At 40.6% G+C, this 15944-nt stretch overlaps 1 protein-coding gene across 2 annotated transcripts in view; it reads right to left on the minus strand.

The window, feature by feature from the left end:
* Nucleotides 1-755: 755 nt before the first annotated feature.
* ADGRD1 (adhesion G protein-coupled receptor D1) overlaps nt 756-15944 on the minus strand; it is an 843751-nt gene continuing 828562 nt past the window's right edge. For both annotated transcript variants that reach the window (XM_077461779.1, XM_077461778.1), the window contains 2 exons: nt 7869-7961; nt 756-2430 (listed from right to left, as the gene is read on the minus strand). In XM_077461779.1, the coding sequence (XP_077317905.1) occupies nt 2335-2430; nt 7869-7961 (189 nt within the window). In that variant the 3' untranslated portion in view covers nt 756-2334. The remainder of the gene's footprint in view (nt 2431-7868; nt 7962-15944) is intronic.

Raw genomic sequence — 15944 nt, forward strand, 5'->3', positions numbered from 1 at the left:
GCTAATTTTAAAGGCTAATATGCAAGTTATTGTCCTAAAAAGTGTTTGGGGACCTGGGTCCTGCCCCATGGGACATGTATCAACGCAAAAAAAGTTTTTAAAACGGCCGTTTTTTTCAGGAGCAGTGATTTTAATAATGCTTAAAGTGAAACAATAAAAGTGTAATATTCCTTTAAATTTCGTACCTGGGAGGTGTCTATAGTATGCCTGTAAAGGGGCGCATGTTTCCCGTGTTTAGAACTGTCCCTGCACAAAGTGTCATTTCTGCAAAAATATGAGGGGTGTACTCACTTTTGTGAGATACTGAATATATATATATATATATATATTTACATACAGTGCAAGCATTGTAGATGTTATCCTGTTATCCAGGAATGCTACTCATTTTGAAATTACTTGTACTTTATGTATACGAAAAAAAAAAAAAAAAAAAAAAAATATATATATATATATATATATATATATATATATATATATACCCCACTTTTAAGTACACAATGGGGTTTATTTACTAAAGTTGGAAAGTGCAAAATCAGGGTCACTTCTGCATATAAACCAATGATCTTTCAGGTTTAATTACCAAACCTTAATTGAACAAGCTAGGGTTCAAAGCTCATTGGTTTCTATGCAGAAGTGAGCCCTATTTTGCACTTTCCAGCTTTAGTAAATAAACCCTATTGTGTACTCAAAAGTGGGATATATATATATATATATATATATATATATATATATATATATATATATATGCATCATATTATTCTGGAGAAAGCACATAATATTAATAACTAATGCTCTTGGATTTTACTGTTTGTTAACGTGCTTATTGTATCTCAATGCATGTATAAAGACGCATATGGAGGAAGGTGTGCACATACAGTAACCATGCTCTAACTGTTACAAGGGTGGTATTCGCATAGGAGGTTGAAAAGAGGAAAAGAGGCATGTGAGCAATTCACAGAGTGTAATGGATGTGCACCTGCAGCTACTTGATACCAGATGCAGGCAAATGGAATGTGTCCTGCCCAGGACTTCAGTGTTTGAGGCATCAAGCACTGGCTTCTAAAATGATTGTGCCAAGCCCATCCATAGAGAAAAACAGATGTATCCAGCAAACTACTAAAGTAATAACAACCATTATCTTATAAGGCTAGGCCATTGAGGGCAATGGATGAGCCTTGGTAGGTCAGTTAGCATAATCTTTTCTTGATATGTTTATAAAATCTGTACTTTTATTAAGGATTGCTAAGGATTTATGGGACATCTTATGAAAGTGCATTGTTGGTTAAATATCACTTCTGACGTGAAGACATTCCAATTGTTCTGCATGGATACACCACCATGTGTTTGTGAGAATAGCACACAACATTCAGAACATTTGTTAAGTCAAAAGTTGTTTTCAAATAAATCATGGATTTTTCATACAGAGTAATTCATCTCTTCTACAATCATTGGTAACAATTTACAAAATGCCCAGATAAAAAAAAAAATATTTGTTATACACAACAAAACCTTACTTTGGTCAGTTTAAGTGAAATTTAATAGAAGAAATACTAGTTTCCTACATAAAAAGATAAGAAGAGCAGTTGCCACCCACTTTAAATTACTTCTTAACCAAAGTCTATGGTTGAGAAAACACATAAGATAACACAGATAAAAGCTTTTGTGTCTCACATGGACACTTCGTCTTTTGTAAAGATGTAACATGTCGGTGGTCATGCTACCAGTTTATTCACAGCACTAAAGTACAGAAAAGAAAATTGTTTACTTTAAAAAGATCCCCCGATGTATTACCTGTCTCTACCAATACAAGTGTTTCATAAATTAATAGAACGAAGAGGATAGTGAGCAGAGCACAGATAAACAAAACAATGTTTTTTTCATTACAGAGTCTATCCAAGATTTGGTGCATGTGAGGAGGATTTTTCGGAGAAAGCTGTGAACTGTCTTTCATAAAAGTCACTGAAGTCACAGGAAAGTAATCCTGCAATAATTAGTTTTATATGAAAGTGTATTGCACAATATAACATCATTTTATTTTTTATGGTGTTTTGTAGATACGTAGCTCAATACAATCTCTAAGGCATCCTGGCACTTACTGCCATGGTGAGCAACAGTTGTTTAGAGCTGTGTCTTTGAAGTTGTCTCTGCTTGAAGACAAATTGGTTTCTTCAGGCTAGGAAACTAAAACCCTCCCTGTAGTAAAACATGGCAGAAGATACTTATGATTATTAAAAGGGAGGAGAAGGAGCCTTTAGCTGCATGAGAGAAGACAAACATATACATGAAGGCCTCCAGTGATTTTTTTTTTTTTTCTTGGCAAAATCCCTCTTATGATCAGACTGCAGACAAGTCAATTCGGTTGGCGGAATTGCTGCTTTTGTCCCACGTATTCATCTTGGTTGGAGATGTATTGGCTCTGTTCCCATTCATCTGGAAGACAAACAAAGCTGTCCATGTCACATAAGATGCCAATTTTTCCCTCACAAGAGAAACCTTTTGCATTCTAGCATCATACATGTGAATAAAGAATGAACGCTATATTCATGTGAAGTAACTAACAATTAAAAGTAAAGATTAGGTTATTTTTTGAGGCTACATATAAAAACGGGCACGTGATAAAGGATGAAGGACGAATGAACAGAAAACTGAATCTCCATTACTGGCTGAAATTTAGCGTATACTCTAAGGTCCTAGCTGCAGATTTCTCCTGCATGACAATGATTTCTTTGGTGCAGTTCCCACTCCTTAACTTCAGCTTTAACAAGCAACGAAGAAACAGCAAGGAAGAGAGGAGCTCCTTCATTTGAACTATCGAAATTGGTATGTGGTTTAGGTTGGACGCTACAATTGGGTTTGTGGTGAATCCCTGGAATTTACTAAGTTTGCAAATGGTGAACTTTTGACCAGACGCTTTGCAGGTTTTCCCCCAGAAAGGAACAACCTATCCTGGAGTGATAAAAAGGCTTTACTTCTGGCTTTTTGAGTCACAAGAACCAAACATTTGAAGTAAGGGATAACCCAGCCTCCTTTCTTTATAAGGGCGGGCTCCGCCATATTGTTATTATGTGTTGGTGCGGTTAGGGAGGGCTAGCAATTATTTATCTATTTACTTATTCATATTTAGCACAAATACATGTCCCCAATACCTACTTTCCTCCAATGATCTTTGTTTTACAATAGCTTTCTTATACTGGAATGGTCAGAATACTATAACAACATTCTCTCATATAGACTATGTTAGAGATTTGCAAGACTTTTTTTCCATATATCAGGTTGCCTACCTTCGGTGGGTTACAAACATCCATAAACCCCCTCCTCTGTACACAAGGTGTCTCCTATATGTCCAGGAGACTTCCTGCAGTTTCTTATCTTCCCTGCTCACTCCCATGCACAGTTCTGTGATACCTGGTGTCTGTAGAAACATGAGCTCTCAATACTATGTTTGGGAGCCAGTCAGAAGCCTTCCTCATTGAATAATCAATCTGACAGCCAATCGTAGCGATCATCCAGTGTAACATTTATTAACCAAAGCAAAAGTAATTCACTAGCTATCTTATCTCCTCTGTTCCCTGACAGGTAACAATCTATAAGAGAGAGAGCTGCAGCTGACACAAAAGAATGTTTATTGTGTGCACAGGAAGTTAGTTAACTCTTAACTGCTTCCCAACCGCCTCACGCAGATATACTGTGGCAGAAGGGCATGTACAGGCAGAATCACGTACCTGTATGTTGCCCTTTAAGAGGCGGGTTGTGGGCGTGCGCCCACCGGGAGCTTCGTGACTCAATGTCTGTGGGGATACCCATGATCATCTCATGGAGAGGAAGAACAGGGAAATGCTAATGTAAACAAGCATTTCCCCGTTCTGCTTAGTGACACTGTCACTGATCACCGCTCCCTGTAATTGGGAGCGGTGATCAGTGTTGTGTCACACACAACCCCCCTCCCCCACAGTTAGAATCACTCCCTAGGACACACTTAACCCCTATAGCACCACCTAGGGGTTAACCCCTTCACAGCCAGTCACATTTACACAGTAATCAATGTATTTTTAATTGCACTGATCGCTGTATAAATGTGAATGGTCCCAAAATCCCACCAAAAGTGTTTGATGTGTCCACCATAATGTTGCAGTGACAAAAAAAAATCGTTGAGCGCCACCATTACTAATAAAAAAAAATAATATTAATAAAAATGCCATAAAACTATCATCTATTTTGTAAACGCAATAACTTTTGCGCAAACCAATCAATAAACGGTTATTGTGATTTTTTTTGATCAAAAATATGTAGAAGAATATGTATCGGCCTAAACTGAGGAAAAAATGTTTTTTTATATATTTTTTGGGGGGATTTATTATAGCAAAAAGTAAAAAATGTTTATATAGCAATAAATAAAAACCGCAGAGGTGATCAAATACCACCAAAAGAAAGCTCTATTCGTGGGAAAGAAAGGATGTCAATTTTGTTTGGGAGCCACGTCGCATGGCCGCGCAATTGTCAGTTAAAGCAACGCAGTCCCGATTCGCAAAAAGTGCTCCAGTCTTTGGCCAGCCAAATAGTCCGGGGCTTAAGTGGTTAACTAACCAGGACATGCCCTTATTTTTACTTTTTACTACTTAAAGCAGAGTTCCCACAGTTTTTTTAATTTTTTTTTAATATCCATATCTTGTTTATAATGGATATTTAAAGCACTCACGTTTGTGTTAATAATCGGCACTCGATTTCCGATTTTAGAGAGGAATATATCTTATATCCCTGTTTTGTACAAGTTTCCATAGTGCTTGTGGACATGTGAAGCCCACAAGCAGTATCTTCCGGGCTCCTGTGCCGCTGAGCTACCAGCATGCACCGCCCATTCTCGCACATGCGCAGTGTGTACAGCACAGTGCCGTACACTTCTGATATTGCCATCACAAAGGGCGGCATTGTCGGAAGTGCCCACCCCCATTGTCATGGCAACTAAGCCCTCGGTGCTGCCCAGTGACTCCTGGGAAATGATGGCAGAAATCTCCCAGGAGCACTAGCGAGCACGGGTGCTGAGGGAAATTACATCAGGCGCCTTGGAGAGGAAGAGGCAGATTACGAGGGACCCCATAGCAACAGACCAGAAAAAGTGAGTAAAAAAGAAAAAATTCCAGAGGTTGTTATTTATATTTAATGCTGCTGATTAATGTAAAAAAAAAAATGACTGGAACTCCGCTTTAACCCATTCATTTCAGAAGATCAACCTGCTTTAATCAGCACTATTTAACAGTTTTATCTCCTGTTCCATGTTTGTATTTTAAATAATTTGTTGAAAAAAATATATATATCATAAAGCGCATATATATATTATTATCTTTTATCTGTTAAAACATATGTGGTTTAGGGTAAATCTGTTTTAAATCAGTAAGAACTTTAAATTACTAAATTACTAAATTACTAAATTACTAAATTACTAAAGCATTATGTGAAAAATAAATATATATATATATATTCAATCTTTTCTAAATAACTTTAACATGGTTTGTACCAAAAATGTAATTTTAATGTTGCAGTAAATAGAACAAGCAGCAGAATAAAATGTATATGTTTTCCCCACAGCAATGGTACTTGTGTTAAAAATATTACTGATCAAACTTGAAAAAATTTATTTTTTCAGATATTTACTATTTTTCCCCCTTAAAATGCAAATACATTCAGAAAATTCTCAGAGTACTTTAGGGTCACAAGAAAGTCCTGTTTTTTCCCCCCCAAAAAATATACAGTATGTATACAGTATGTATGAATTCATTATCATGAGTAATTATAGGCATACCCCACTCTTACGTACACAATGGGGTTTGTTTACTAAAGCTGGAAAGTGCAAAATCAGGCTCACTTATAGAAGCATAGAAACCAATGAGCTTCTAACCCCAGCTTGCTCAATTAAGCTCTTGTAATAAAACCTGGCAGCTCATTGGTTTCTATGCAGAAGTGAGCCTGATTTTGCACTTTACAGCTTTAGTAAACAAACCCCATTGTGTACTTAAAAAAGGGGTATGCCTGTACAACATTAAAGATTCATGAATAGACACAACAGAAACGTGAAAACATGGTCTGGTCCATGGGGGGAGTAAACAGGTGTGATAGCCGCAGTGGTTATTGAAGGAATATCAGTGGGAACTTGCACATTTGATAACACAACTAATCAGGATGCAAAAGAGATTTGGAGCTGGTTGGAAAAATAATTTGCTAAAACCAAATAGACTGTTAATTTTGCAAGGAAATTTGCCCCAGATACTTTCCCATGGTAACTCTTGTACACATGGTCGGACATTCCGACAACAAAATCCGTCTGATTTTTTCCGACTGATTTTGTCCGAAACTGATGTTGCATACACACGGCCAGACAAAGTTGTCGGAAAATCCGATCGTTCAGAACGTGATGACATTCGTTCATTATGACAGGACTACGTTGTGGCTAGTAGCCAATAACTTTGGTCTCGTAATTTTATCTGAGCATGCGTAGCACTTTATCCAATCGGAATTCTCTACAAACAATCGGACAAAGTCCGATCGGATCATGTTGTCGGAAAATTTTATATCCAGCTCTCAAACTTTGTTGGTCGGACATTCCGACGGAAAAAGTCTGATAGAGCCCACACACGGTCGGATTATCCGACAACATGGTCCGAGCGGACCTTTTCCGTCGGAATTTCTGACCATGTGTACAGGGGCTTACAGGAGTGGTTTTCCCTTTCTAGGTGTAAATTTCCTCTCACTTCCTGTTGTTTGCCTCCCTTTGTAAGTATAAGTCATATTTACGTCGGATGTTTGTAACTCGGGGACTGCCTGTAATGAGGTGAAGCTCTTTTGACTTGTTCAAACTGCTATTTTTAGTTTTCCTTGCATGTGATTGGGCATTCTTTGCAAAGTGAAATTTCACCACATTCACAAAGCTCTCAGCTATATCTTTCATTTGCACAGTCCAATTTCCCTTGTAAAGCAAATAGCTTTTTTAACAGTAGTAAATCAACCCCATGATGTCTAATACATAACATACTGAGGTGAACTTTTTTATACCGCGTACACACGACGGGACTTTACGGCAGAAAAGGTCCGACAGTCTACCCGACGGAGTTCTGACGGACATTCTCGATGGAGTTACAACAGACTTCTGACCGAACGGACTTGCCCACACACGAACGGACCAAAGTCCGTTCGTTTTGAACGTGATGACGTACGATGGGACTAGAAAAGGAAGTTCAATAGCCAGTAGCCAATAGCTGCCTTAGCGTCATATTTGGTTCGTCGGACCAGCATACAGGCAAATGGTTTTCCAGATTGATTCCGTTGGACAGATTTGAAACATGTTCTATTTCTAGGTCCCTCTGACTTTTTGAAGAAAAAAGTCAAATGAAGCCCACACACGATCTTAATATCCGACGGAATGATTCCATCTGACCTTTTCTGCCGGAAAGTTCAGTCGTGTGTATGCGGCATTAGTCATAGCAAAATACCAGCATAAAAGACATTGTCTATTTATTAAAATTTCTGTGCTGCCGTTAAAATCTAATTGGGTTGTTTTTAATTTGTATCATGTTCTTCTTGTATGATTTTCTTTTTTTCTTATTTTCTTTTTAGAAAGTGCACTGTTTTCAGCATCCTTACCTTACCGGACTAGCTTGGGGGGGTTATATAAGATTTCCACAAAAAAAAAAAAGAAACAGCTTTATTTGATATTCTTGTAAACATTGCTTTCATTTGGAGTTGGCTTTTTCTCACTGTGTGTTATTATGTAATCACTTTCTTTTGTAATTGCCTTTATACAAGTGTGGCAGTAAAAGAATGAATGACCCACAAGACAGTTAGCGCTGTGCCCTATAAAACCCATTAACTGTACTTACTACATCAGAGTTGAAAGGCTTCACATTGATGTTGCGAATTGAGCTACTGGTGAGCGACCACACCTTTGTTTTGTGTTTGAAAGCTGCTCTCACCTTGAAAAGAAATAATAGCACAGAAAACAATGTTACCCATATCAGTACTGTTCAGTACTATTAAGCCGTCCAAATAACATTATATTTACTGCTGTTTTGATACTTGTGGATTAAAAAAAAATAATAACTGCTTACACCAAAGCTGTTCACATTTTTTTTTTAACATTTGCTGAGAGGCATGTTGAGTCCATGGAATATTTTATATTTTGCCACAAGTTGCGGGAAAATTACAAACTTTATACATTTTTCACAAAGTTGTCACTAAATGATATATTGCCCACACATGCTATGGGCATATGTGAAATTACACCCCAAAATAAATTCTGCTGCTTCTCCTGAGTACGGGGATACCACATATGTGGGATTTTTTGGGAGCCTAGCCGCGTACGGGGCCCCGAAATCCAAGCACCGCCTTCAGGCTTTCTAAGGGCGTAAATTTTTAATTTCACGCCTCACAACCTATTACAGTTTTGAAGGCCATAAAATGCCAAGATGGCACAAAACCCCCCCAAATGACCCCATTTTAGAAAGTAGACACCCCAAGCTATTTGCTGAGAGGCATGTTGAGTCCATGGAATATTTTATATTTTGCCGCAAGTTGCGGGAAAATTACAAACTTTTTTATTTTTTATTTTTTTTTCACAAAGTTGTCACTAAATGATATATTGCTCACGCATGCCATGGGCATATGTGAAATGACACCCCAAAATAAATTCTGCTGCTTCTCCTGAGTACGGGGATACCACATATGTGGGACTTTTTGGGAGCCTAGCTGCGTACGGGGTCCCGAAAGCCAAGAACCGCCTTCAGGCTTTCTAAGGGCGTACATTTTTGATTTCACGCCTCACTACCTATTACAGTTTTGAAGGCCATAAAATGCCAAGATGGCACAAAACCCCCACAAATGACCCCATTTTAGAAAGTAGACACCCCAAGCTATTTGCTGAGAGGCATGTTGAGTCCATGGAATATTTTATATTTTGCCACAAGTTGCGGGAAAATTACAAACTTTTATTTTTTTTTATTTTTTTTTCACAAAGTTGTCACTAAATGATATATTGCTCACACATGCCAGGGGCATATGTGAAATGACACCCCAAAATAAATTCTGCTGCTTCTCCTGAGTACGGGGATACCACATGTGTGGGACTTTTTTGGAGCCTAGTCGCGTACGGGGCCCCGAAAACCAAGAACCGCCTTCAGGATTTCTAAGGGTGTAAATTTTTGATTTTACACCTCACTACCTATCACAGTTTTGAAGGCCATAAAATGCCAAAATAGCACAAAACCCCCCAAAATGACCCCATTTTGGAAAGTAGACACCCCAAGCTATTTGCCGAGAGGCATGGTGAGTATTTTGCAGCTCTCATTTGTTTTTGAAAATGAAGAAAAAAAAATAATGTATATTTTTTTTCTTTTTTTCAATTTTCAAAACTTTGTGACAAAAATGAAGGTCTGCAAAATACTAACCATACCTCTCGGCAAATAGCTTGGGGTGTCTCCTTTCCAAAATGGGGTCACTTGGGGGGATTTTGTGCTATCTGGGCATTCCATGGCCTCCGAAACTGTGATAGGCAGTGAGGAATGAAATCTAAAATTTACACCCTTAGAAATCCTGAAGGTGGTGCTTGGATTTTGGGGTACCGTACGCGGTTAGGCTCCCAAAAGGTCTCACACTTGTGGTATCCCCGTACTCAGGAGAAGCAACAGAATGTATTTTGGGGTGTAATTTTACATATAACCATGGCATGTTTGAGCAATATATCATTTAATGACAACTTTGTGCAAAAAAAAAAAAAAATAATAATAATAATGTCTTTTTTCCGCAACTTTTGTCAAAATATAAAATATTCCATGGACTCGACATGCCTCTCAGCAAATAGCTTGGGGTGTCTACTTTCTAAAATGGGGTCATTTGGGGAGGTTTTGAACTGTCCTGGCATTTTATGCACAACATTTAGAAGCTTATGTCACACATCACCCACTCTTCTAACCACTTGAAGAAAAAGCCCTTTCTGACACTTTTTGTTTACATGAAAAAATATTTTTTTTTGCAAGAAAATTACTTTGAACCCCCAAACATGAAGTGTTTTTTTAAAGCAAAAGCCCTACCGATTAAAATGGTGGGTGTTTCATTTTTTTTTTTCACACGGTATTTGCGCAGCGATTTTTCAAACGCATTTTTTGGGGAAAAAACACACTTTTTTTTATTTTAATGCACTAAAAATCACTATATTGCCCAAATGTTTGATGAAATAAAAAATATGATCTTAGGCCGAGTACATGGATACCAAACATGACATGCTTTAAAATTGCGCAGAAACGTGCAGCGGTGACAAACTACGTACATTTTTAAAAGCCTTTAAATGCCTTTACAGGTGACCACTTTAGATTTATGGAGGAGGTCTACTGCTAAAATTAGTACCCTCGATCTGACCTTCGTGGTGATACCTCACATGCATGGTGCAATTGCTGTTTACATATGCCACCAGACCAACGCTTGCGTTCCACGTTGCGCCTTAGCAGGGGGGGACAGGGGTGTTTTTTTTTATTTATTTATTTTTTATTATTTATTTTGCTTTTTTATTTTATTTTTAAACTGTTCCTTTCATTTATATATATTTTTTTATGATTTTTATTGTTATCTCAGGGAATGTAAATATCCCCTATGATTGCAATAGGTAGTGACAGGTACTCTTTTTTTAAAAAATTAGGGTCTATCAGACCCTAGATCTCTCCTCTGTCCTCAAAGCATCTGACCACACCAAGATCGGTGTGATAAAATGCTTTCCCAATTTCCCAATGGCGCTGTTTACATCCCGCAAAATCTAAGTCATGAAATGCTCGTAGCTTCCGGTGTCTTAGGCCATAGAGATGATTGGAGCCATTCTGGTCTCTGATCAGCTCTATGGTCAGCTGGCGGAACCACCGGCTGCATTCTCAGGTTCCCTGTTGGGACAGGAGAGCCTGAGAAAACCATGGAAGATGGTGCGGGGGGGGGACATTCCCTCCCACTGCTTGTAAAAGTAGTCTAGAGGCTAATTAGCCACTAGGATTGCTTTTACATAAAAGCCGACCGCTGGCTGAAAAGAATGATACCAAGATGATACCTAAACCTGCAGGCATCATTCTGGTATAAGCACTCAAAGTCCCGCAACATACCAGTATGTTGCTGGAACTGGTTGGGCATATATTGTAATTTTTTTTTCATGCAGCCTGTGGGCTGAACGAAAAAAAAATATTGATCGGTGGGTATGCCCACCATTAGATACCACCCTTCATCCACCCACTTTCTAATGGTGGGCATACATGCACCATTTATATATGCCGAAGCATGGGGGCATCCTCCCGCAAAAGGTAGGAGCAGATCGCTCCTCCACCCCTTATGCCCCCATGCTTCGGCATATATGCTCTTTTTTAACTGTGGTGGTGAAATCACCCCCGACAGTGCTGGAGTCGCGGCTTTATGTATCATGGGAGCAAACGCTGTTGCTGTCAAGATAAATAAATCCGCTCTGCAGCAGAATGGCGTACCTGCTAAGCAAATGATGGTTAACAATAAAACAAAGTAACATTACAGTATAACAGTAGGACTTACCATACCTGCAAAGCAAATACAAAAAAAAATCGCAAAAAATAACACATTTAACACAATCTGTGCCTAAAATATATATATGCCGAAGCATGGGGGCATCCTCCCGCAAAAGGTAGGAGCAGATCGCTCCTCCACCCCGTATACCCCCATGCTTCGGCATACAGTGGTGTGAAAAAGTGTTTGCCCCCTTCCTCATTTCCTGTTCCTTTGCATGTTTGTCACACTTAAGTGTTTCGGAACATCAAACCAATTTAAACAATAGTCAAGGACAACACAAGTAAACACAAAATGCAATTTGTAAATGAAGGTGTTTATTATTAAAGGTGAAAAAAAATCCAAACCATCATGGCCCTGTGTGAAAAAGTGATTGCCCCCCTTGTTAAAACATACTATAACTGTGGTTGTCCACACCTGAGTTCAATTTCTCTAGCCACACCCAGGCCTGATTATTGCCACACCTGTTCACAATCAAGGCATCACTTAAATAGGAGCTGCTTGACACAGTAAGGTCCACCAGAAGATCCTTAAAAGCTACACATCATGCCGAGACCCAAAGAAATTCAAGAACAATTGAGAAAGAAAGTAATTGAGATCTATCAGTCTGGAAAGGGTTATAAAGCCATTTCCAAAGCTTTGGCAATCCAGCGAACCACAGTGAGAGCCATTATCCACAAATGGCGAAGACATGGAACAGTGGTGAACCTTCCCAGGAGTGGCCGGCCACCCAAAATTACCCCAAGAGCGCAGCGACGACTCATCCAAGAGGTCACAAAAGACCCCACAACAACGTCCAAGGAACTGCAGGCCTCACTTGCCTCAGTTAAGGTCAGCGTTCATGCCTCCACCATCAGGAAAAGACTGGGCAAAAATGGCCTGCATGGCAGAGTTCCAAGGAGAAAACCACTGCTGAGCAAAAAGAACATCAAAGCTCGTCTCAATTTCTCCACAACACATCTTGATGATCCCCAAGACTTTTGGGACAACATTCTGTGGACCGATGAGACAAAAGTGGAACTCTTTGGAAGGTGTGTGTCCAAGTATATCTAGCATAGAAGGAACACTTTATTTCGTAAAAAGAACATTATACCAACAGTAAAATATGGTGGTGGTAGTGTGATGGTCTGGGGCTGTTTTGCTGCTTCAGGACCTGGAAGACTTGCCGTGATAAAAGGAACTATGAATTCTGCTGTCTACCAAGAGATCCTGAAGGAGAATGTCCGACCATCTGTTTGTGTACTCAAGCTGAAACGAACTTGGGTTCTGCAGCAGGACAATGATCCTAAACACACCAGCAAGTCCACCACCGAATGGCTGAAGGAAAACAAAATGAAGACTTTGGAGTGGCCTAGCCAAAGTCCTGACCTGAATCCTATTGAGATGTTGTGGTATGACCTTAAAAAGGCCGTTCATGCTCGAAAACCCTCTAATGTAACTGAATTAGGACAATTCTGCAAAGATGAGTGGGCCAAAATTCCTCCAGGACGCTGTAAAAGCCTCATTGCACGTTATCGCAAACGCTTGGTTGCAGTTGTTGCTGCTAAGGGTGGCCCAACCAGTTATTAGGTTTAGGGGGCAATCACTTTTTCACACAGGGCCATGATGGTTTGGATTTTTTTTCACCTTTAATAATAAACACCTTCATTTACAAATTGCATTTTGTGTTTACTTGTGTTGTCCTTGACTATTGTTTAAATTGGTTTGATGTTCCGAAACACTTAAGTGTGACAAACATGCAAAGGAACAGGAAATGAGGAAGGGGGCAAACACTTTTTCACACCACTGTATATGCTCTTTTTTAACTGTGGTGGTGAAATCACCTCCGACAGCGCTGGAGTCGTGGCTTTACGTATCGTGGGAGCAAACGCTGTTGCTGTCAAGATAAATAAATCCACGCTACAGCTGAATGGCGTACCTGAAAACAAAAAATGGTTAACAATAAAACATTGCAGAATAGAATACAGTACAAAGGAGCAGAACAATAGAGAGAGAATAGAGAGAGAGAGAACAATAAAACGACAACTATTTTTGGTTTTTTTATTTTATATTTTTTTTGGTTTTTTGTTTTTTTTACTTTTTATTTTATTTTTTTCCAGCGGTTTGGGTCTCTCAAAATGCGATGGCATCTTGGGAGACCCTGTGAACGTGTGCCTTGCCTGTGCAATGCTGTACCCTACGCTAATACTCAACTAGTGAATGGTAGCGTTCAAAACACTCACCCTGACAAAGACCAGGCTGGTCAGGACAGCGGGGACAATAAGAACGGGTGTCATGCCTAAATCCGCGCTTTCTGCAGACACGACATTTTCTTTGGGGGGCTCGTTGGGTAGGGGTACTCGGGAGGACATAAGAATAATGCCTCTCATGCAGCCGGCTTACTGCATCTGGTAGGGGAAGGTGAGGTGGAGCACCGCCTGGATACAGAAGGGCTCTGACGATATCCTCCTGGAATTTGAGGAAGGATCCAGTCCGTCCTGAAGCTTTGTGTAGTACATAAGCATTCAGTATAGCCAATTGGAATAAATAAACAGACACTTTTTTGTACCAGCGTCTGGCCTTACGGGCTACTAGATACGGCGCCAAAAACTGGTCATTGAGGTCCACCCCTCCCATGTTAAGGTTATATTTGTGGACACAGAGGGGTTTCTCCACAATACCAGTCGCCGTAGGAATTTGGACCGTCGTGTCTGCATGAAGGGAGGTAAGAACGAAAACATTCTTATTATCCCTCCACTTCATAGCGAGCAAATTATTACTGCGCAAGCAGGCTCTCTCCCCCAGCCTAAGACGGGACTCTACAAGCCGCTGGGGAAAGCCCCGGCGATTAGGTCGCACGGTGCCACATGCTCCAATCTGCTGATCAAACAAGTGACTAAACAGTGGCACGCTTGTGTAATAATTGTCCACGTACAAGTGGTACCCCTTTCCGAATAAGGGTGACACCATGTCCCACACTATCTTGCCAGCGCTTCCTATGTAGTCAGGGCAGTTCTCCGGCTCTACGTGACTATCTTTACCCTCATAAACCATGAAACTACGTGTATAGCCTGTGGCCCTGTCACAGAGCTTATACATCTTGACCCCGTATCTGGAACGCGTGTTGGGGACGTATTGTTTGAATGACAAGCGACCAGAAAACTTAATCAGGGACTCATCAACGCAGACAACTTGATCGGGAGTAAACAAGTCTGCAAAACGTTGGTTGAAGTGGTTTATGAGGGGCCGAATTTTGTAGAGCCGATCGTACTCAGGGTCTCCACGAGGACGACAGAGTTCATTGTCGCTGAAGTGCATGAACCGCAAAATCATCTCGTATCGTGACCTGGACATGGAAGCAGAGAACACGCGCATATGGTGAATTGGGTCAATGGACCAATATGACCGCAACTCATCTTTTTGGTTATGCCCATGTTGAGGGAGAGGCCCAGAAAGATTTTAAATTCGGAAACCGTAACTGGTTTCCATTGTCTGGCAACGGCGGACTGGGGAATAGTGGCGATGTGTTGAGCAGCGTACAAATTGGTTTGGTCCACAATAGATCTATAGAGATCTTCGGTGAAAAACAGTGAGTAAAAGTCAAGTGTCGTAAAATCAACTGTTTCCACGTTAATGCCAGGTTGGCCAGTGAATGGGGGAAGTACGGGTTCTGCAGAAGTGGTGGGCACCCAAATAGGATTGGCGAATTCTGCAGGAAGGGCACTATGGGTACGACGGGCCTGTCTTTGTCTTCTTCTTGGTGGCAGCGGGACACTACTTGTGCTTGCCACCTCGCCAGCTTGAACTGCACTTATGGGACTCGCCACGTCACCATGTGTTACTGCAGTGCTGGATGTAGGTCCAGGGTGTACTAGGCCGCTGGTGCTTGCCAGTTCACCAGAAGGTTGAGCGGCTCTAGTACGTCTCTGCTCCATACGAGTGACCTGCGGTTCCTGCACCTCAACAACAGAATACATACGGGATTGGGCACACCTGTTCTTAGCAGCGGCCTCATCTCGGTCGTCAGAGCTATCTGTCATGGAGCCGCTGTCCTCTACAGGATCGTATTCTGAGCCTGAATCTGACAGATGAGTGACGTCCTCTTCACTATCTGTCATGCTCAGAAACGTGTAGGCCTGTTCACTAGTGTACCTTCGCTTTGCCATTTTGGGCTCTAAATTTAGGGGTACACTAGTGAGACTCACAGGTAAAAAAGCACCTAGCCTGTCAGCGACTGTTTCAAAACACTACAAAAAAAACTGTTAGCGATCGCAGGGATCAAGCCTGACTCTGCGAACGCTGCAGTTATGTGTGTTGTGTTTTGTAAGTGACAGTGATCGATCGATACTGCACTTGGGTGGGCTGGGCTGGGCTTGGCGGAGGGGCTAAACGCAGGTGCTAGCAGGTATCTGGGC

The sequence above is a fragment of the Lithobates pipiens genome, unplaced genomic scaffold, assembly GCF_037356315.1.
Source record: "Lithobates pipiens isolate NorthernLeopardFrog02 unplaced genomic scaffold, aLitPip1_a1.2 Scaffold_3, whole genome shotgun sequence".
Classification (NCBI taxonomy): domain Eukaryota; kingdom Metazoa; phylum Chordata; class Amphibia; order Anura; family Ranidae; genus Lithobates; species Lithobates pipiens.